At 41.7% G+C, this 22,604-nt stretch overlaps 2 protein-coding genes across 11 annotated transcripts in view; both read right to left on the bottom strand.

The window, feature by feature from the left end:
- The window catches only part of TEX2 (testis expressed 2), a 49,956-nt gene extending 49,763 nt beyond the window's left edge, over window positions 1–193 (bottom strand). Inside the window, exon 1 of one of the 2 annotated variants that reach the window (XM_035558954.2) lies at window positions 67–193. The gene's annotated coding sequence lies outside the window, so the exon portion shown is untranslated. The remainder of the gene's footprint in view (window positions 1–66) is intronic. The other variant, XM_050714422.1, reaches the window with a different exon arrangement.
- A 780-nt stretch (window positions 194–973) lies between these two features.
- PECAM1 (platelet and endothelial cell adhesion molecule 1) overlaps window positions 974–22,604 on the bottom strand; it is a 44,728-nt gene continuing 23,097 nt past the window's right edge. For 4 of the 9 annotated variants that reach the window (XM_050714426.1, XM_035558960.2, XM_050714428.1 and 1 more), the window contains 2 exons: window positions 19,456–19,478; window positions 12,810–14,539 (listed from right to left, as the gene is read on the bottom strand). In XM_050714426.1, the coding sequence (XP_050570383.1) occupies window positions 14,510–14,539; window positions 19,456–19,478 (53 nt within the window). In that variant the 3' untranslated portion in view covers window positions 12,810–14,509. Of the gene's footprint in view, window positions 2,158–12,174; window positions 12,482–12,809; window positions 14,540–19,193; window positions 19,330–19,455; window positions 19,479–22,604 lie in introns of those variants that run through there. The other 5 variants (XM_050714425.1, XM_050714424.1, XR_007708989.1 and 2 more) reach the window with 4 other exon arrangements.

Here is a 22,604-nt window from a genome sequence, read left to right on the forward strand (position 1 = left end):
GTGCGGAATGGAGCCCGGCGGCGGGCCGAGGCGGCGCGGCGGGGCCCGCCCTGCGCCTCAGCTTACCTTACCCGCGGCTCATGGCACTGCCCGGCGCGGCCCCGGCGGCCCCCGGCCCGCGCCGGGCGGCGGCGAGGGGAGGAGAGGCGGCGGGGCTGCCCGGCACCGCCAATCCGGGCCCCGCGGGGGGCCGGGCCTGCCGGAGCCGCCGCCGCAGCGCCGGGCTGAGGGGCGGAGCGGGGAGAGGGCCCGCCGCGGGCGGAGGGAGGCGGGCTGAGGCCTGGGGAGGGTGGAAGGGGTGAGGTGGGTGTGAGGGGAGCGGGGTGGGCGGCCGGGGGGAGTTGGACGGGGGAGGGATGTAGTCTGCCAGGGCGGGGACCCCCGGGAGGAAGGAATCGCCTCAGCCCGCTCGCAAAGTTTCAGTCAGGTGGTGAGCGATGACACAAGGAAATGCCTCCCCGAAATGAGGAGCCGCTCACAGGAAGCTAGATGATCAACGCAGGGACTATAAAATGATCTCCTTCGCCCAGTCACTTGGAAAACATCACTGAATGACAAGTGCCCCGATGGAAGGGAGGCTGAGTTTGTGAGCAGCGCGCTGAGCAAAGCCAGGAGCTGAGGCCATCAGCCACGCTGGCCTCGATGCTCCAGTGCGGGCCATGTTTCCTCCCACCGGTGTTAAGAAAAACCTGTTTATTCCTCTTGCCTGCGGCTGTTTATAAGGTTTATAAGCAGCCAGTTCTGGAGAATGCTCTGTTTGCTTTGGGTTTTTCTTGTAAACTGTATGTGGTGGTTTTGCAGGTAAATTTTTACCCCCGTAATCTCTGACCACATCGCTTCATAGAAGCAGACACTACCTGCAGGAAATGCATATGCAAGCAGACACAATAAAGTGCTTTGGTATCAAAACATTACACAAATGGCCAAAAAAGGTCTGTTATCCAAAAAACTAGGCAGTTACCCGAAGAAACATACCATGTCAGAGGTCGTTTTATTTACACTTCATATTTGCCAGTTTGCAGCAGACAGAAAAAAAAAAAAAAAGATAATTCCCTCTGTCAAAAGGTTTTTGTTCTTGTGCCATAAAATATTACAGCCTTGTCACTGCTTTTACCCTTTACATCATTGTTCTTGCTTTTGAAAACTGTTAATGAGATCTTTCTGAGTGTCTTTATTTCATACCAGTGTTCAACTTTATGATACTTTATGTGGTGATAATGCCAAAGTTAATTTATTTACTAGCCAACATGCAGAGGAATATGTGAGCAGAATTCAAATTGCTCCAAACTAGCTCCAAATATTTTAATATACAACATCATTTTTTTAATACTTTACTATCTTATCTACAGCTGTATCACAGTCAGGGCTTGGTTTCCCATTTTACTAGGCATTATACCAGGCATACGGTAGTTAGTAGGTTTTGCAGTCTAATTCAAAAGTAGGTGTAGATAACTTTCATACTGTTTTTCTCTTTACATTTCAAGACCAATTCAACACTTGTGAAAATGAATTATGATCATTGCTCCATCCATTATTACGTCATTTTTTTAAGTTTAAAAGACAGTATAATGTTTTAAATACATGTAAAAGTGTATTCAATCATCTAGGATAGGTTTCTTTTTATAGCTCTCATAGTAAGTAGGCAGACCTTTGAATCATTATACAGAGCTGGTGTTAGTGTTTCCAGAGTATGAAGATAAGATAATGGTTGTTTTCTTAATAGCAGGTTTTCCCTGTAGGAACAGAGGCTACAACTGAAACTGTGACCAATGTCTTGTTTTCAGCTGTGTTAAACTGTAAGCAATTCACGAGAAGTTTTGAAGCTTTTTCCACCCTCTGTTTGTACCTAACTTAGCCAACACACGGCCTAAAAGGTGTGACCTCAAGAGAAAAAGTTTTGCATCTGAAGTTGGGTGCTCAGCAGAGGCTTCTTCCACAGAGGAATACAGCCTGAGCAAAGGCTGGAGCCAGCCTCTAGGGAAAAAGAGACGTGAGCTTTGCTACCTGCCTCAGCTTCATGGTGCACCTGGCCACTTGGGAATCCTCTTCTGAAGGCAAATCCCAGTCAGTTGGAAAAAGGAAGTGTCTTTGAATTTCTGAGTCATTCCATGCTGCTAGAGTAAATGCTTTTGTTGGATAATTTATCTGCCATCCGTCCTACAAAAAGACAAGAGAATATAGTCATACCTATTTATTTTTAATATTTCAGTCTCCTACATATAAATATGCAGTCATTTTGAGAAACAACAGGCCTGCAGGTACTAGAAATAGGTATCTGTAGTCAGGAGCTGCTTTTGAAAATAATGACTTTAATCTTTCAGAATCTGTGAGGAAGGCATTTAAATGCCTTTTTAAAACAGTGCTTGAGCAGGCTGTAAAATAAGAAGTAATATTTCTCTCCCAGAGCTACTGTGAGACTCAGTTCATTTCTCTGTAATGCCCCCATCAGAATTTCACAGCTCAGGACAGCTTAAGGCTTGTACTTTCATGAGAAAAGAACATTATGTGAGATTTGGATTTCCACAAGGTTTTCACAAGTCTCTCGGTGCTGTCAGTGAGATCTCCTGGGGAAGACCCAAGAACCGCAGGACAGGCCTGCTTACAATTTTATGCTTCGAAGCTTTAAAACAAATGAGGCAGCAGCTGTGCCTGAACTCGTGAATTGTGACATAGTTTTCTGTGCATGTGTGAGAACAGCTTTAATGTTATTTTGTTGGCTTGTTATCTGTACAGTATTAAACACAAAGGAGAGAGACTTCACACAGAAAAAACAAACAAGCCCCCTGCCCACTCAGTGTATACAGCAGCCCAACAAACACTTGCAAGGCCGAGGCTTCCTAGTGGGCTTCAGCTGGTTCTGATTGTGGGTACAGAAGAAAGCACGAGCTTCCTGAATAAACACACTCCTGCCACAGTGCTTGTATGCCTATCTTCTGTTTGCCCAACACCGAAACAATAGTGTTCTCAGCATCTCCCTGCCCCATGACTTCACTGTCACCCTCTGACACAAATTCTGAAGTTGCAGACATGCCCATCTTGTCCTCCAACACATCACTTCTCCCCACACGCTGGCCCCTGCCCTGTGCAGCAGACAGTGCTGCTGGCTTTCATTTGTCCTTCTCATCTTCCTCTTTCCCTCTCTCATTACTTCTCTTTATTTATTACAGGCCTCTAGATTGCCAGGTATCTCTGGAGAAACAGCTCCATACTACTCCTCACATCAAGTTCTCACATACACTCAGAGAGGACACACTTCCAGGGGCAGGGGAAGTTCGAACTTCCACCTGTCTCCCTGCAACTTAGGGCTGAAGGACAACAGCACAGGCCCCGCATGGCTGCCAGGTCATGTTGATTCACAGAACAGGCTAAAACCACATCAGCCAGGTGTGCAGAGTTAGAGCTGTGCTGCCAAGGTGACACCCAGAGGCCGACCTGTTCCCAGGGAAGGCGATTTACCATGCAGCCTAGGTGAAATAGTTTGAATGCTGTGAATTTGCACTGGTGCCTCTCAGGCCTGCCAAACCCTCTTGATGCTTCTTAGGCTAGTGTCACACCTGACACTGGATCCAGATAGGGAAAATGGCTGGTGCACACCTATCTGCGATGCCGTCCATCTCTGGGGAAGAGGTGAGTCCATGAGCTACACTGAACAGCCGTGTGCATGCTGCCAAAGTCACAGGAAGGTTGCAAGAGCTGGTATCTGGATTTCAGTGTACCTGGCAATTGCACAAAACTCTAAAAGGCTGAAATTTGATCTGCACATGATGGAGAAGTCAATATTCCTCCCTCTGCAGAGACCTTTGTGAGTTAGAATATATGCTGGCTGAGTGCTGGAGTACTTCAGAGTGCAACTGTGATAAAATGCAAAGCTGGGGGAAGGCATAGGGGATACAATGGCACTATTGTACATTTTGCCTGCACAGGCATTACACCAAAAGTCCTTGACAGTAGCATCAGATGATCCAGACAATTTTCTATTAATCAGGAAAAGCAAAGCACAAAATAAACAGCAAGCATCCTGACCTTTTAGCTGACAAATCATTCACCTATTTTAAATCTACAAGTAAATTTAGTGCTCCTGATACAGAACAGCTGAAGCCACAGATTTAAAACAGGCAAATACACATCAACTTTTCCACACGGACAGCTCTGCCACAGGAACTTTAACACCAGCCAGCAGTACCTTTCTGCTCTTGCCTGGACAGATGCTTAGGTTCTACACTGATGTGCTTAATATAAATGATTAATAAAGAGAAAAGAGCGTTGACCATAGAACAGGAATGAGCAGCAACCTTCAGATCCAGAGTTCCAAACCAACTTGTCCAACATTCAGGAGGAGCTAGGTCCATATTTAGGGGACATGTGGTCAGGTTATCCATGACAATTTTATTGTCCCTTGTCTTCACAGGAAAAGACAGAAACATTAATACAAATTAATCACAAGTGTGACTTGAACATTGTTACTGAAGTTACATTAGAGTCCTGCATGAATGCTGTTACTCAGAATTAAACTGGACTTCATTTGATTTCGCTTTCTTCAGTTTCAGAGTGAAGTACACTAAATCAGATTAATGTCACTTAATTCTGAATAAAAATATCTGCATAGGGACTTAATAGAATTTAAATAATCTACTTTAAAAGATAATTCAGGTAAGATTTCCTGAGTGTCCCCTTCGAGGAAAGACTCACATCAATAGACTTAATGGGAATTGTTCCTAGATCATGCTGGTACGAGGTCAAAACATCAACCAACACCAACCAGAAAGTAGTGATGTCTCTCTCAGATGTCTTTGCTCTGAGAGCATGAGCATCTGATCCAGAGCCAGCTCCCTCCTGGCCCTCTTCTAACAGGTTTGGACCCAGCATCCAGAGCCAAATGTTAGTGCCTCCAAAACTGGGGTTTTGTTCTGGACTTCATATTCTCCCTCTCTCCAATATTATTAATCTGTACACCACTTTAAGATGAAAACCTTAGCACAAAGACATAATAACATTTCACTGTACTAATCACCCAGGTGGCCAAATATAGAATCTATGCTCCTTAGACCACCTATTATAGGTGATAAACTGTCCTCCAAAGGGCAGTTCAGAACAGGACTCTCAGTGAGAGTAGTAGAGAGCAAAGTAACCTCATAGTTCAGACATCCAAGGTAAATAGATGTCTAATGTGAGGCACTTAGGATACCTCAATCAGCTTCACTTTGTAATTTTAGTGACCTGATGCATAACAAAGTCTTCAGACCTGCCCAGCTGCCCTGACCCTTCCGTTCAGCTTCCACAGCCATTTTATATTGGTATCTAATGCAAATAGCTTCATGCTGTGCATATGACTCCATATGGAGCCATATGACTTTGTTTTTTCACATATAGGAGCTGTTCCCTGCTGTTCAAGAATGAGTCATGTCTTGTTCAGAGTATCATTAAATCTTTCAGTTAAACATTGCTCAGTAATCTATCCAACCAGTAACCCTGAGTCAAAATTTCAAGTGCTCATAGACAATGTAATACATTTTTCACATTAATCCATTGAGACATACTAAGGAGTCTAATAAATACATGCACAGTCTGCTCTGGGAAAAAAAAAAAAAAGTAAACTAAATACAGTCATACATTACCTCTTTAGAGCATCAAATCCAGACTTTAGAATATGAAAAACTTCCAAATTTGAGTGAGACACTGCCTAGTCAGTGCTGCCTTACATTGCATTTAGACAGAGACTTAATCTTGATATTCAAAGCCTTCCAAAATTCTCATGTTTTAAAAATAGCAAAATGTATTTCTTTTGAAGTATGGGCTTGTTACAGCTATTTAGGAACCTCTTACTGAACTCAGATAGATCTTGAACCTCCCCTGGGGATGGTTTAGATGTCAGTGTTCATTCATTAACAGATTGGAAACTGTCCAGGACAATACTGCAAGAGAACACACGATGTCCAGGCTTTCTTTCTGTTTCTTCCTGTCTTAAATGGGATTTGCTGTGCAGTTCTCTACAAATAAATTCAAGGTTAAATATGATGAGTAGGGCAAGGAATGCAGAGAAATTTAGCCCAATATTAGCAATGCATACTGCTTATTGGTCAACAGGGTATTTCTCTTTAGAGGCGAGGGAAGCATTTAGCAAAACTTTGCTTGTGCAGTGAGAATCTCATCTCATGCTAATGCCAATACATCTTCCTGCTCTTCATCTCTAGCAGTGTGTGCAAAGGTCTTACTCTTTATTAACATGGAAACACATGCTGAGTAACTAGCCCTAATGCCATCCAGACACAGGGTTTAGGCAAAAGCTTACTGATCCCAAAAAGTTTGATGTTAGCTCTCATTGGATATTCTTTTGTAGAAGAAACAAACAAGCTGTCTTACAGAAGCAGGCAGATGAAATGAAAACAGCCACCCCTAAGAAAGAAGGCAGAAGGGCAGACCCTGTGGAGAAGCCAAAGCATTCAGGGTTTCTCCTGACTGAAATGTTGGGCTTTGTAGATATGGGGAGGAGGGCACTGCTCGGAGCAGCTATGTTCCTATGGTCTGACAGCAGTCTTCTCCTAAATCCAGGCAGAAACAGATAAACTCTACTAGAATGACCTTGAGGAAAAGAAAGAAAACGAAAAGAAAAAAAGAAAAAAAAAAGCTGGCGGAATGCTTCTGGTGTAAGTGCTGGCTGAAAGGATTGAAAATCATGCAGATAAATTGTCTCCTATTGTCCAATTCCTCCTCTGTTCAATGAAACAGAATTTTGTACTTTCTTTTTAAATAAAAGGGCTGCATCAAAGTACCTGAATGATCAATTTTGCCTGCTATTAGAAACAATCTGCTGGGCCTAAAACCATGTAAGTGCTTTGGTCAAAGATAGGGAATGAAAGCTCCACCCATTTCCTCATGGAAAGGCAACAACTTCATCCCTTTGATTGCAACTGCACAGAGCTTGAAAAGTCAATGGTGCATGAAGCATGGTTGCTTTGATTTATGAAGTGCAGACTGGGTGACATGTGCTGTGGACATAATAGCTCCTGACACTCCTCTGCCCTCAACTTTGTCTTTCACTGACATAAGTACAAAGTAGGTGTAAAGTCAAACTAGTGACTTTGCATTGGTGGAAAGGAGTCCAGAAACACAGCAATTAGGAAATCAATTGGTGGGAGCACACAGCCTTATTCACGTTTGTATGCAATGAAGAAAACACAGGTGTGACCTTTGTCAGCAAGTCAGTACACTAATTAGTGTCAGAGATAATAACCACTAAACATGAAAATCTGACCTATATCTAGTACAAAAGAGGAAAAGGCAGCAATTTACTTAAGTCTCTATTATACTGCTAATGATTATGAGCTGAAAAACTAGACCATAATGCAAGGAAACTTGTAATTAAAAAGCACCAATTATCATTTTCTCCTTGTAGGGGACATTAATCAGGTCCACTTGCCACAGTCCCATTCAATATACAGATAGACCTATAGGATTGTGATTCTTCCTAGAACAGTCATAAAGAAATCTAGTCAATGGGAAAAGATCAGCTTCAGTAAGAAAAGAGAAAAAGAAAGGAAAAGGAAATTAATATAGTTAAAGTAAAACCTTTCAGCATTTCTTGTTTGACAAAGCACAGGTGTGTTTCAGGGTTGTTTTCTCGTAGGGCAGCCTTGCCTTCCTCCAGCGATGACTAAACTGGATTTAAGCAGTGTACACAATGTTCTGAGGTTTCGGGACTGAGCCAGCTAATACTTCAGTCATGCTGAACATACCATCCTTCTGTAGAGATCAACCAGTCCCCGAGGTCCCTGGGAGGAATGTGAATCTCTCAAAGTCTGCATATTTCCCCTCTGTGCTCCCTTAAGGCCTCAAACTTCCAGCCAAGGGGGCAGATTGGCTAGAGGTTGTCAGAGGCTCAGCACCCACAGGCAGAAACCAGTTGCTCAAGTGTGCCTGGCCATGCTGTAAATATGTTTAGATTTCTTCTTCCAAAGAGCTCCAGCCCTGAGGAGTACCCTGAGTCAGGGCTGAGTTCTGTTCACTAAATTCGTTTTGAAATTGCAGCCAGGGAGGCAGTTCACTGTTGTTCTCTTTGTCTACATGCAGAGGCATTTCCAGGAGTCCAGGGGAGTGCCAATTGCTACAGGCCACTAAAGAAGTGGCAGCGGCCACGTGTGGTGAGAGTTACGGGAATATCAGGCATGGCAGGTCCACCTTGCTTGTGTGAAATATCGTCATTAATGGCCAAAGTAATTGAGGCAATACTGGCCATCTAGTCCTGAACACCCAACTGAGTGATGTGGGCACAGTCAGTGGCTAGAAGATTTAACCTATCATTTTGCACACAAGGACTACATTTAAACACACTCGGCTTTACCTGATGTCAGCTCTGCCATGGATAACTGCAGAATTACAGCTCATCTCCAACCACCTCTAAGCTTTTTCCTCTTAGCATCTTTTGTAGCTCTTGGTCTTTAAAGCTCCTGTGCCTTTAATGATCATGAAGTTGAAATGAAAATATAAAAGACAGCTCAAACAGCAACAAAATTAAAATTATGTTTTGCATTATGGAGACTTTGTGAGATTTTCATTATTACTGTGCTTTAAATAATTTAAAATTATGCAAAAGCAATCTATATTTTCTATTGACAGTCTCATGCTAATTTAATAACCTGTGTGGCTGTAATTTTCATTAATTGGCTTACATTCTGAACACATTTTAATAGACTTGACAATTTTTGCTTCCATTAGACTCTTACAGTCTATTACCAAACAGGGATGCTGAGTTCACCCCTTCCAGTAAAACCATAACTGAGTCCACTTAAGACAAAACCCTCATCTTTTCCCCGTTGATGGCAACCTCTCTGTTCCCCCTCCTCCTGAGGATAGGCCAGCAGCTGTCATTGTCGCTGCCTTGGAAGCACTTATCCCCAGACAGAGCAGAGTCCCCTAGGGAAAGGCTGGGGCCGGGAAGTGGTCATTCTACTTGAGAGAGGACACATTGCTGCAGCTTACTGCTAGCTGGGCACTGAACTGGCTCAGAAGCTCCCACGAGGGAGCAGCCTGGCGGGTGGTGAGGGCCACAGGGGAGTTCAGACATTTGTCACGGATTAGTTCCATGAAGACAGAAGTCAGTCAGGGCTGTCAGTTCCGCAGCTCTGAACAATCTGAGGTTCACAGTTGAGACATGTCTGCCCTCGTAGCACTCTCTCATTGATTTTCAGAGTGAAACTGCGTCAGTTGCAGTGGAGACTTGGCTCCGTGTGTAGTTTAAAAAAATGAATAAAAACAAAGCCAGAGCAGAGGATTTAAAGCCAAGCTCTCCCCTTGCAAGTGTTGATAAGTGCTTTGTGGAAACAGGCTATTTCAGCAGCCACAGTCCCTCTGCAAGCACCGAACATGGCTTGGATTGTGCCAGATAAATAAGAGCATAATATGATTTTTCTTCTGAAGACAAAAACTCCCTGTGGCAATATCATAGTCTGTTACAGCAGCACATATCAGATAGGTTCCTCAGTGCCTGATGACTGCATGTCCCCATACAGAACTAACACACTGACAGCACCAACTGAAACAAACATATTGCCTTCCTGGATCAATACTGCAGCTACCTGCAAAAGTGCCTTTTATTAACAGGTGTATTTTCTGCTACTCCTAGGAGTCACAGAACTTCTGAAAAAAACAGGAATGCTTGGAACAAGCCAACCTCTGCAGTACTGATTCTGCCATACCATGTTTCCCAAGCATCACCAACGCCATGAAGTATAAAGCCAGCAAGGTGACCACACCGATGGGCTGTCTCCCAAACCTTCCACCATCTCTTCAGTTCTCTCCCCCAGCCCTGCTCCCTCCCCTCTGTCTCTCCTTTCAGGGTGCCTTTGCAGGGACTGCCTAGACCTTTGCTGGTTTGTGCTAAGTCTTTCAGTTCAGTTTTGTGCTGTTATTCTCTTTGTCTGTCATCAGACTTTTCAGCTGACTCCCTCCCTGAGGAAACTGATTTCTTTTGCTATTAAATTTAAAACTTAACTACAGTGATTATTTCCTGCAGTGGTGAGAATTCTCTCAGCCTTCCCACTCAACATGTCTAGCTGGTGAGAAAACAAATTACCTGTATAAATATAAATGCTCACAGTTAATTGAAGTTTCCCATGCAAGCCAAGTTCTCATGATTGCTAGGCTCTCTATGCTTTTTTATTTTTAATAGGAGCACCTGTGATTTAGATTGGAGAATTTCAAAGGATGGAGACAATAAGCTCTGTTCTTTGTGATTCTTTAGACATGATAACTTGCTTATTACTTCCCAAGTAACTGTAAAAGTGATGTTTATTCTGCTTTCACTGGTCTATTCTGAAAGGGCTTGAAATTCTAAACAACAAAATGTGCTAGCATTTTAAATTTGTCTTGATACTTTGCTATCCATCACTTTGATTTCTAGTTTACTTGGTGTGATTTTTTTTTTCAACTGTTTTTCTCAAATTCTTTTTCCTTTCCTTGTACGTGCCCTTTCCCTCGCAACAGAGCAGCTGTAGCCAGTCTGACAGCATTACCTCCCCCGTCCCCAAAAGCTGGGGGCTTATGATGCAAGAGAGCTTACGGGTGAATTGCAACATTAAGAACTTGAACTGAACCAAGCTCACAAAGAAGCAATTAGAACAAGCACATAGCTTCCCCTGAAAAGTAAATAAACTTCGGGGTGTAATCACCCACTGATGAACAGGATATTTACTCCGCACAGAATGAGTGCCCTGCATTTTACAAACAATTAATTGACCTGTGCAAGAGAGAAGGAAGTCGTGGTTGGTAGGCTTTTGAAAACTGTCCTTAAGAGTGGCCGAGATCAGACGAAGAGCTCACACCACTGCAGGAAGGAAAGTCCCGCGGCTCAGCTCTGCGCACCCAGATGTAAAAGCAGCTCCAACAGGAGCCCAGAAGCCCAGACCCTCGGTGCCCAGGAGCACCCCTGAAGGCAGCGGGGACGTGGCCCCCGCCTGCCGCCCTGCGGCTCCTGTGCCACCGGGGGGCAGCACCGCATCGGGCTGCAAGGTCCCGGCCCGGGCACCCGTGGCACTGAAAGGAGGCTTGGCAGAGCATTTCGTGCCCTCCCCCGGTGGTTTCTAGCATGAAGCAGACGGCACATCATCGCTGCTTTTTCCACCAAAGGTCACACACAAACGCACTTACGTTAGACAAGAGAATAAGTAGCTGCTAGTTTGCTGGAAAGGAAAAAATTAACAGTGGCAAGGAGGAAGAGGCTTTTGGGTTAAAGCGTTTCTGTCCCAAAGCCTCTGCTCTGCAGGAGTACAAATATTATAATCAAATGAGGTAGTAGGACGGGCAGGTCTCTTTCTGAACATGCTTAGGTCAAGCAGGACGTGGCCCTGCCAGAAGAACTGCTCAGAAAAGGCATGCCACGAAGGGCCCGAGAATTTTCCCTAGTTCTCCTGTCAAAGGGGTTTTTAACAGCTAGCTTGAATTCTTACCGAAAGCATTCCCTAGCATAAAAAATGATATGCTGGGGAAAATTCATGCAAGTTTATCTAAAAAATGCAAGCTCAGACTTTTAGATTTAAAAACAAATGTTGAGACTTTCAAATACCTTTATCTCAAAATTATCATTCTTCCTTGGTCCTGATAACCAGAAAACATTAACAAACTGCTAAAAGTTTCAATTTAGAAAGGTAACACCATCATTTCTTTCCTAGTTCAGGAATTAACACATAAATGGTACTGCAATTTTTAAAGTGAAAAGCAGCTGCTCTTGCTCTTTCCTAGCTCTTCATGAATCATAAAAAACTCTCTTAAGAAAGAGAGTCCGAGGGAAAAGGGTCTCTTTCTCCTCTCAAGCAAGTGGCCTCCAGTTACTACTAATGTGAATGACACCTGCAGGCCCTGTTCTGCAAGGTGCTTTTTCTTGCAGTCTCACATGAAACATGTCATTGTGCATATGGATTGGCTCTTTCAGGTGCAAAACAGCATAAATGCCACCACAAACACAGCCTCAATCTAATTGGGGCAGATAGGTGTCTGCACATTGCCGTGTGCGCACAGGAGAACCAACAGGACCAACAGTGCAAATAGGAAAGCAAAAGCCTGCCACCTTCAACTCACCACACCTACATACTACCTTATAAATCCAAGCCTGTCCCCACCCCAAGCTGATTTTAGGAGATCCTTTTATTTGTCTTCTCAAAACATAAATATTTAGCAACACACCTCATCTTATATTTGCTGAGTTCAGCTTGGTGACAGGTAGAAATCTGAAGTGGCTTTTTGGTTGTTTTTCAATAACATTGTTTGACCTCTAATCTGGGTTTTAATCTGCTTCAGTAACAGATTCAAGATTTACTTCCCAACTGTTTCCAATGAGACAATGAGGCTTGTTTGGCATCCAGAAGACATGCTCATAACAGGACACTTGGACTCCTTGTGTAGTTGTTTACTTCCTGGGCCCATTGACCTTGTCTTCGCTGGAGATGTCTGTTGATCTAATGTCCCATATTTTAAAATATTTTTGATATATCTGTAAGAAAAAAACAAAAGTGCTCAAAGCAGTACACAGCACTCCAAGAAATCAATGTATCAAATATGTTTCAGGAGAGCAAATAACCTTTATTACAGCTAAATCCAAAAGTTAGGATTAGCCACGGGATGATCTGAAATAGACCAATGAATTGTCCAATGGCTACTCCATCCTGCACAGATGACATCATGAAACTTCCCAGAAACCAGTGCTTTTCTGAGCTGTGACAGGGACTATGGGAAGGTTTGTGGAGGAACTTTTAGATTTGTAATTTAGCAAGAGACATGTGAATGTGAGCACTCATGTGCTCACCCTTAAACTTAATTAATGTATTTATCTGCTGCTAAACTGGTCCATGACAACAGATCTAGGCACCTGAAATCACTTGTTGCAGAGGTGACATCTTCCATACATAATTTATGAGATGTATCTATATGATTCAACACTAAGAACAAGCCTCACAGATATTCACTTGCAAGTGGTCACTAATACGAACATGCAAGATTCAGTGCAAAGTTCAGTTCAGAGTTTTCTTTATTAAAACACCTTTTCACATTCCCCATAGTAACACATTTGTATGGACACTTGTGGGATGCTAGAATGAACATTTTTCTACAGAAGAGTGATATGAAGTCAGTCATTTGTGAAAGGCTTATGATACAAAAAACATTTGCGTAGGGAACAATAAATTAGAAATACTAGCCAGTAACTGGAGCTTGAAAATTTTAAAGTTTGGAACGAAGATATAAAACCTTTTTGTATTTCTTGCTGGTTTTGCGCCTTTGACGCAATGCTTAAAGCAGTAACTATATATGTATATACACATCCATGTCCTCTCTTTCACTGTTTTCTAATGAAAATGAGAACCTTCTTACCTGTGGCCCAGATCTTGTAGTAATTTAATCTGTAGTAAGAAAAGGAGAGCAATTGCAGTGTCAGAGACCAGCTTGTTAAAGGATGTTAAAGGACAGTACTTTTTGTTTTTCTGTTAAACTAATGCAACTGAAAAAAACATGGGCTTCAGAGATTAGATCCAGGTCCAGAACTGGATCCATGATAATCATTTATCATACTACAGAGAAGAGGAATAGGTATGGAGTTCCATACTGGACAAGCTGGGCACAAGTATAACTTCAGATCTCTCCTAAAATCCCAGGAATAAGCATTATACATAACTTTCAGATACAAACTCACCGACATCGGTGTAGTATCCACCCACTCAAGATGTTTATTTTGCATCATCCAAAATAAGTGTGATTAGCAATCATTCCTTGAAGAACCATCACAGCAAACTAACCAACAACATCAGAACTTTTAGAGGGAAAAAGCAGTTTAGCAAAGAATAAAGAATATTTGTGTCTCTACTGAGAGAAGCACTTGGTAAAGTACTGAATCTCTGAACAGTTATTCAAGTTTTTAGAGAGCCCAGAGCTCACTCTTCTGTTAGGCCCTAATTGCAGTGTAGCATCCAAGTGAGCTATAAATTAGCTGGCTCCAAGACTGGTAGCAGTCCAGCTGCTGCAGCACAGGGAGTTCAGCGCAAGATGCAAGATCATGTCGAAGTACATACATGGCTGGGCAGGCTGTGCTGAGCTCTGTTCTGCCACAGTACTGTTACTGATTACCAAGTTAGCTAGTTTAAAGCAAGCTTAGATATTTCTACATTCTATTAGCATCACAGTAGTTACTGCACTGCAGAAATGTACTTTCTCAGCCGTAGTTTCCCCTTTTATTTCCTCAGAGCATGATGAATTGGGAGGCTAGAAAGACAAAATTGCATTAGCAGGGGAAATTAAAGATGGGAACCTAGGTCAGTGGTTTCCAGAGCCACTTCCCTATGAGATTTTTTTTTCAATTTTTTCCATTAAATGCTTTAGGAATATCTCTATTGTTCCCCCTGAGGAAATAAACTTTGAAAAGAAGAGCCTGGCAAACTCATAAGTAAGTGCTGCAGAGCTTTTGAAACAGTTGCAACATCTTCCATCTCGGCTTGTTTTCTTCTCCCAGATGATGTTTGAGATGAGTATTCTAGGTAGCATCAGGATGCCCTTGTATTCTCTGTTGGCAACAAGACCAAAGAAAAAAAAATGTATGAGTATAAATAGCCCCCTGCCCTCTCCTGTCCTTTTTGATCAATACAAAAACTTAAAAAAAATAACATCTTCCTTAGACCACTGTACAATGAATTAATAAATATGCACAGTTCCCTGGGGAGATATTAGCATTATCTTCATCAGATAAAAAAGGAGACAAGACAGTTGGGGATTTGGGTTAACAATCAAAGAGTGAAGTGCAATACTGTAAAGCAGCAACATCTGTAACTGCGTGTTTACTGATAAAAGTTAGATTCTTATAGAACTTGCTGGCACTGAATGGATCTGAAAGTCAGTTCCTTCATTTACAAGTAGATGCCCAGTTACCACAATTAGGCCTCGATCTTCAGTTCCACAAGAACAAAAAACTTTCTCAAGAAGCATTTGAGTAGATTAACAGAGAGCAATCCATCACCCAACTTTTAGACACCACCTTTCTACTCCTTCCAGTAGGCTATCTGCTCAGTACACACTGGGGAGATCGAAACCTGGCACTGAGAACCACGAGAGGCAGTGTGCAGTTGGAGGAGTCCTCTGCACTAACCAGTGGGAAAGGTCAAGGAGAGATCCCAAACTTTATAGACTTTATGTTACATGACAGAAATAATTCTGTCCACCGAGGATTCACAACTGTCAGGTCTTTCCTGACATCAGTTGCCATAGCAAGTCTTCCTCCCACAAATACCTGCTAAGAGTACGTGATGGCCTCTAACCTAATAGTTTAGTCTGTCAGCACTGAGGCGCCTAATTCCTTTTGTGGACTTACCCCCAAAGGATTTGCCCCATGAGTCAGAGGCAGGAATTCCTGGTTTATAATTCAGTGTTTATTTCAGAGTATCACCTTGTTTTTCATATCCTGACTGCCTGAAATGCCCCCCAGTTTTAAATTGACACATCCTTCATCCTCATTTCCTGTCTGGAGCTATTGTGCCATGTTACTGTCCACAGTTAAACACGTGCCAGATCCCCCTTCCGAGGGGGTTGTGCTAGCAACATATGCTAGGTTGTGCTATGTTGTGCTAGCAACATGAAGCAATTTCTTTACTACAGAAAATTTACAAAATGCATTTGGGATCACTTGAGTAAGATGAGAAAGTAGCTGAAAACAAACAAATTTCTGCAAATAGATTTAATTTTTACGTGTTTCTATCACAGAGGGTACATTCTGAGGCCATACAAATAGGCGGCTAACAGTACACTGTGTTCCAACTGAGGCTGCCAGTCCTCATTTACTCCTTGGACAGACTCAAACAAACAAACAAACACACCGAGGCAATACGGGAGGAGGAGATATGAAGTCAGAATGTAACGCTGAGGTAAATTTGACACAATACCAATTAGTATTTGGCGAAGTGGCTATCTCATTGTTTAGATATTTCCTTCAATATGTTTTCAGAAACTGGGACCATTAAATAACTCAGAAAGATTGCCAGCTCTGATTTCAGGAAGGAAACCTCCTCCCAGTTCCTCTCTAAGTAATTCATTTCTTTTGCAAATACTTCCTATGGATGGCGTTTAAGATACAAATTCTTGAAACAGAGGAGAAAGAGGGAAGAACCCCCACCCCAAAACTGTGGGTTCATTTCTAACCGTCCCAAAAGCCCAAGACATTCAGGTTCATGTTAGCCTGGATGGCAAATCAGTCAGGACTATAGTGCAATTAAACCTTTATACAACTCAAATAACTCAGAATTTAACTGATTGTTTTTCTAATGCACCACTTTTCTTGACATAATGCAAACACTTTAATGATTCTGTGTAACACAGCACTTACTGTTAGTACACAACATTTACTGTCTGAGCCCTGAGCTCAATTTTATAACGGTCTCTCAGCGAAGATGAAGCAAAGTTCCTGAATTTCCATCCTGGATTATATTTACTCTGACAGAAACTATAGAGAGGCAAAGGGATGGGAGCAAGGCTAGCACTTATTATTAAAATGATTTTCTTCATCTTTCTTTTCCACCATGTAGTACTCTGTTTTGGCTGTGACTTCAGGAAGATCACTGCAGAACTGAGTAAGTTAACAGAATTTATCTGATGAACAGAACCCACATTGTTGTCTGAACTTAGAGAGTGAAAGGGACAGTGGGATCTGATGTTGAGACTCCACCATTATTACTGAAGCAAAAATGTTGTATGTCCTCCTGTCTCTGAAAACATAGCTCTTAGCAAAATACTGCTGTCTCTGTTGTTGTGCCTTTTGTCCCATAGACCCTTCTGGAATATCTGTTACTGCTTAGACAGAGGCAAATTTTACAAGTTTTTTTATATGTCACTATAGGTAAGTAATTCATCTGGCATTTCATGCAATTAAGATGCCTGCTGAGCAGGCTAGCACCTGAAGGCCTCCTTCCAGGCCTCCTTCCACTCACAAATTAGGGGAGTAGCAACCCAAAAGCAGCTGCACCTCCGAGCCAAATATTTCAGCTGGCTGTAAAGAAGCAGAACAGCTGGGGAGGAAGTTTAAGCCACTTGATCACTTTATGAGGAGCATTTTCCTTTTCTTGAGTAGGACCAACAACTCCTTATTTGGACCAAACCTCAGTTATGCACTGAGTGAAAATGACCTACAGAGAAGAAATGTTGCAACAAAATAATACTAGAAAGACCTTTAGCAGTTCCCTGCCTCTTCTGTTCTCATCTATGTTGCCTGGAAATTTATCTGTCCAATCCTACTGCAAGTCGCTTCTCTGGAGGGTTCACAAGAGGGATGATGCTACTTTTTGTCACAGGTTTTATTAGGAATAGAAGTGGGCATCTAAGAAGAAGAAGGTTGGGACCTGTTTTTGCCATGTCTTTTAAAGCACTAATTATTCAAAAAAGGAACAGTTACTACATTAGGTACATGAACAGTATCTGAAGATGGGACAGTGTTACAGATATGAACTGAGTAAGACTATTTAGGAAAACTCAGGTAAGATGTGCAAGTGTTGTAAGCTGATTTTTCTTTGTGCTGTTTCTGAAAATGAGGTTAGTTTTACAGAGAATCTAAATTTATTAATCTCCTACTGTTAACAGGGATTTATACCAACAACACAAAGAAAACTGCCCTCAGCTGACACTTTTTCCCCTTAGAATCTAACATTACTTCATAGATTGTATGGTTTAACAAGTTTTAATAGCCCAATTATTTAATTAATAGAAAAGTAATTTATGTGGGGTGGTCAGCACATTTTCACTGAAGCAGCCTCATTATACTTTCATGGAGAGATTTTTGACTCATTTTTGGCCACAGGAACAGAAAACAAAAGATGTTCATAAAATTTTAGCCTTTCCTCCAATGTTCTTGATAAATGGGGGGGGGAGAACAAACTCCTCCCAGAACAGACACCAGATATCTGTAACAGCTACTCTTGACCATTTTTCCTTTTGTGTTGGACAGGGACAAACTTTCTTCTGTGTGACTTTCCAAGGAATGCCTGGTATAACACAGAGGAGGGTTTAGCTCAATTTATTTTTAGAAAATTGAGAGCAAAGAATAAAAACAAACCTTTAAACTAAGACAGACAATGATATTATAAACCCCATTGGCCTGTTAATATGTCTGTTTATTGTAACACAATCTGTGACCTTCAGTGCTCTGCCAGTGTCTGTAAATAATACAATGGACTGCTTTTTTATCCCAGGGGGATGTGAGTGCTGATGGAGACTTTCAAAATTCAAATGGATGCCATAAGCTGACGTAGACTGTGCTATTGTGATTCTTATTTATGAGTCTCTCTCTTTTTTCTTTTTAAGTAAAGTTCCAAAGTCACAAAGTGGATGGCAAAAAATCCCACCACCACCACCAAAAAACATCTTTCTAACCCCTGGTTAGAGGTTGGATTGATAGCTTATCTAACATTCACAGAAGTATTCCTGAAATGTACGTTCCTGAATCAGATTTCTTGAGAGCAGAAGAACTGCTCATTCAAGTCATTGTCTTTTTTTTTTTAATTTCTATTTTTTCCACTAGCTCTATAAAGCTGTTCAGCATATTGTACCTCAGCCTGCAGAACCACTGTAAAACCCCTAGTAGTTTAGCTGAGCTCTTCCACATATGGTACTGTTCTCACCTCTCAGAAGAATATAGCTGTGACATATCTATGTACTCTGAAGTAAAAAGTTGCTTGCCTACAAAATTTCATACAGGATCTCAGTTTTCACCACCAGCCCACAGAGTCATCCCATTTGTTGTGTCAGTGCATGAAAATGAACCCAGAAGGAAACAGGGAATGGAAGTGACTTCTTCCCCAAGTGCAAGGGATCAGACATTCCTCCTTAGTTTAACTTTTTTCACATTTTAGGAAGGAGCTCACTTTTCTGGATATCCCAATCACAGAATGAATGTGTGTGCATGTGAACAGGCACACCCTAAGGGGATTCACTGGCACCAAAAACATTATAGATATTACAAATGGAAACAGAAAAACGTCTCTGTCACTAGTGATATGTCAACCAGCTTAGCAGGCTTCCATATCTGAATCTTGAGTGCCTCAGTTCCATCAGGACCCTGAAGCAAGCAGCAGCCATCCCCAACCTTGTGCCATTCTGTCAGCATGAATATTTATGGTACATATCCAAAATTATGCAGGTGTTTAACACAAAGTCTTGGAAAATTAGTATTTGTCATTTACCTTCTGTGACCAGCACTACCAAATACCAGTCAGTTCCACAGGCTTTTAAACTGACCATTCTATAAACGTAGTACTGAAAGCCTGACCAGTAAGAATATTCATGAGGGGATTGCCCAGTAGCTGTCCAGTGGAGGTTCTGAACAACAACAACAAAAAATTAAATGTAGCAACACTAAAACATAGAACTCTATCTCATTAGATACACAATAATCTCAACCTAACTTTCCTATTTTTAATTTCCCATATAAAAATGCATACTTACAGAATGCCTGTTTTCCATAGAATCTGCAAAATAAAATACAATGTGTAAATAATTAAGTAGCACATTGAGGAGTGATCAGTTTCAGCAAACAGCCTGTTATGGTTAATATAAATTTGTTTGTTCATCTTGCAATGATGTAAAACTGTTACCTTCAACTAAGGTTCAAATTCAGTGAAGAAAAGTTGTGTCAAGAGATCTTATGTTCAAAGCAGAGGGTTTGGACTGGGCTCTGGGTTAATCTTAATAGTGTGGTTTTTTTTCTATAATTGTGGAGTAATCTCTTTATGCTTCTAAGTATTTTTAAAATAGCAAGTAAGAACATCAATCCTCCTATAGGCAGAACACATTTAAAGTTTGAGAATTGCTCTGAAATAAATATTAAAAGGATATCACGAAAAAACACTACTGGAAACAGACCTTAAGAAAGGTCTTTCAGAAACTCCCTTGGCAGCCAGCACAAGGAACAAGGGAACTGAATAAAGGTGAATTTAACTTTGCAGATAACAATGCTTAAGTCTCTCTTTCTCTAGCCTTTATGTTTGCAACCATGTACATTTATGTGCAGATAAGCTCATACTGTTTCTACCATCAGCATTTTTATTACACGCTTGTGACTCATCTTCACTGAAAGCAACACCATGAACACAGTATGCAATCAGGGTGCAATTTCTGGAATGCAGAGAAACACAGATTACCTGAATGTTGCTTTCACTGCACAGTATGAGTTTTCTTCAAGATAATTCTACCCACAATGTTTAGGCTAACAAAAGGCTTAGAAACTCAGGCAACTACAGCACATTATATCAGTGCATAAACTTAATTTCAGTATGAAATTGATGCCTACATGTTTAGCCAGTTTGAAAAGAAAGAAAATAAAAAGTTACATAGGAAACACACACAAAGTTTTCTGTGTTCCAAAAGCAGCCAGAAGCGAACAAAAATGCTACTGACCTACTGCTACATCAAAGCTTGACCTTAAGTGGACAAAACTATATGTAAGGTTTATGAAGTGAAGTATTAATGAGCTGCAGTTTAGCCCTCTGTGACAATGTATTGTGTTTACAGGAAGGAGGAAATGAGAAATTTTGTATAAATTCCAAACTTCAAACAGCAGGATGTTTACTACTCCAAAGCTACTAGGTCACAATGACAGATATCCCGCCTTCTTGTAATCTGTCACCCAGATTTAACATAGTGTGGTTTTCTAGCTAAGGACCATATCTATACCAGGAAGATGTCACACTATGTGTCCTTTGAAAGTGCTGCTAGAAGGCCATAAGATTTCTAAGAGGTACCAGTCAGGTAAACCAGCATACATCCTCAGTGTTTAGGTTTTCTTCACTTAAATTGTTACCAGCAGACAGCACAATGATGTGGTGCTTATACTGATTCTTTGCTACATCATTCTTTTCACAACCTTACTTTTTCATTCCTGTTAAAAATATGAAGTTAATTTTACTTGAACCAAACTGATTTTACAGTGATGAAAGAGAACAGAGATTTTTTCAAATGATACCTGACTTTCCCCTACTAACAAAAGCAGGAAAATAGAGATAAGCTGGATTCTAGTCATACACAGAAAATCTGGTCAAGTTTCCTTAGTAGGGCAAATAAGGAGTTGCATATTTTGTTAGGAGAAACAGAGATAAATGAGCTGAAGGTCCAGCGCTGCTGACTTCTAAAAGATTTCCAAGTATAGGTGCTTTTATGGATTTCTGATGGATTTAAATTCTTGCTGCTGCTTTTAGTTGATGGGGTTTAAAATTCAAAGAACACATTTTTACAGAGGAATACGTTACTGGCAGTAATTTAAGGCAGTGTCATCCTCATCTACTCTGACCTTTCTTATTGCTAGATGCTATGGAGAAGAGAACATAGGCCTAAGCAGTTGCAATTTACAATCCATCTCAAGCCCATCTCCAACACTGGTGAAAACTAAGACGCTAGAATACCAGCGGAAGAAGCAGAAGAAGCTGAACTACAGGCACATATTATATTCTGCCAAGACTTTCATTGGAGCAGTAGCTTCTAACAGGGAATCTTGGCAGGCAGTTTAGGGAATAGATCTTGCATAGGGGCATGCATGCAATTGTGCTTTGCATTTCAGGTTCAACCAAGATTAGAAGTTCCCTGCACACTGGTGTCTTAGTGAAACCATCTGGCTTTGCCTAACTTTTGGCTGAAGCTGTAGTCAGCTTTTGGCTCTGGAATCAATGTCTCAGATTGAGGCTTTGGTCTAGAACATGTCTTAGAACCTAAAGATACACAGAGTTTTTATTTTGGAGGAGAGAGAGATTGTTTGCATGATCTCAGACTGCATGGAAAAAGCATGTGCTCATAAGACCTGGCTTTTGAATAATGTCATGAATCCCCTGACCTTGTGAGTTTTCTCTATGCTGGAAAAGGCTTTCAGTGGGAACTTTTAGCTAAGTACAGAGGTATTAAGCCCGAGGCTCAGTAGCAGGAAAGTATTGCAGCAGATTTCCTGATTGCTGGGACTGATTTTTAACAGTTTGTTCCAAAGCACTGGATGCAATGGAGATTTCTCATGCCTCTTTCCACTGGGATATATTTATTTTTCCATAGTACATTGTTGGTTGCAATAGGATTCTTAGAATTTCCTGTCTCGTCACTGCAGTTGCCTCCAAGTAACCAGTTCACTTTTACAGACTTAGCAGCATAAAGGCTGGCGCTGCATTTTGTTCACTAGATTTCCATTTTCCTGATGAGAAGCTAGGAAGAGAGAGAGCGCAGTTATCTTGCAATGAGCCACTATGAGTTCAACTCAGCGCACATCAAGATCAGCGGAAAGACTACCATTGGCTTCTGTGAGCTTTGGATCTGACGTAGAGCAAAGGCTGAGTTCACCAAAGGAGCAAGGATTTACTAATACAGTGCATTCCCCAGGGAGTGCCCTGGAAAACGTAAGGAGATCTGTGAAACAGAGTTGGCTCATCTTCTCAGCAATGTGATCAAAACTGTGCTACCCCAAGAACTGGGACTAGTGCTGAGGGAAGGGGTGGAGCTGAGGGAAAGAACCAGCATGGAGTTGCCTGGACTTCCTGCCCATACAGCCTCAGGGGAGGAGGAAAGGTGCGATGAAAGTAAATCATGCTTCTAAAGAGCCTCCACCCTCCCAGCCAAACTTA

Source organism: Cygnus atratus, chromosome 18, assembly GCF_013377495.2.
Source record: "Cygnus atratus isolate AKBS03 ecotype Queensland, Australia chromosome 18, CAtr_DNAZoo_HiC_assembly, whole genome shotgun sequence".
Taxonomy (NCBI): domain Eukaryota; kingdom Metazoa; phylum Chordata; class Aves; order Anseriformes; family Anatidae; genus Cygnus; species Cygnus atratus.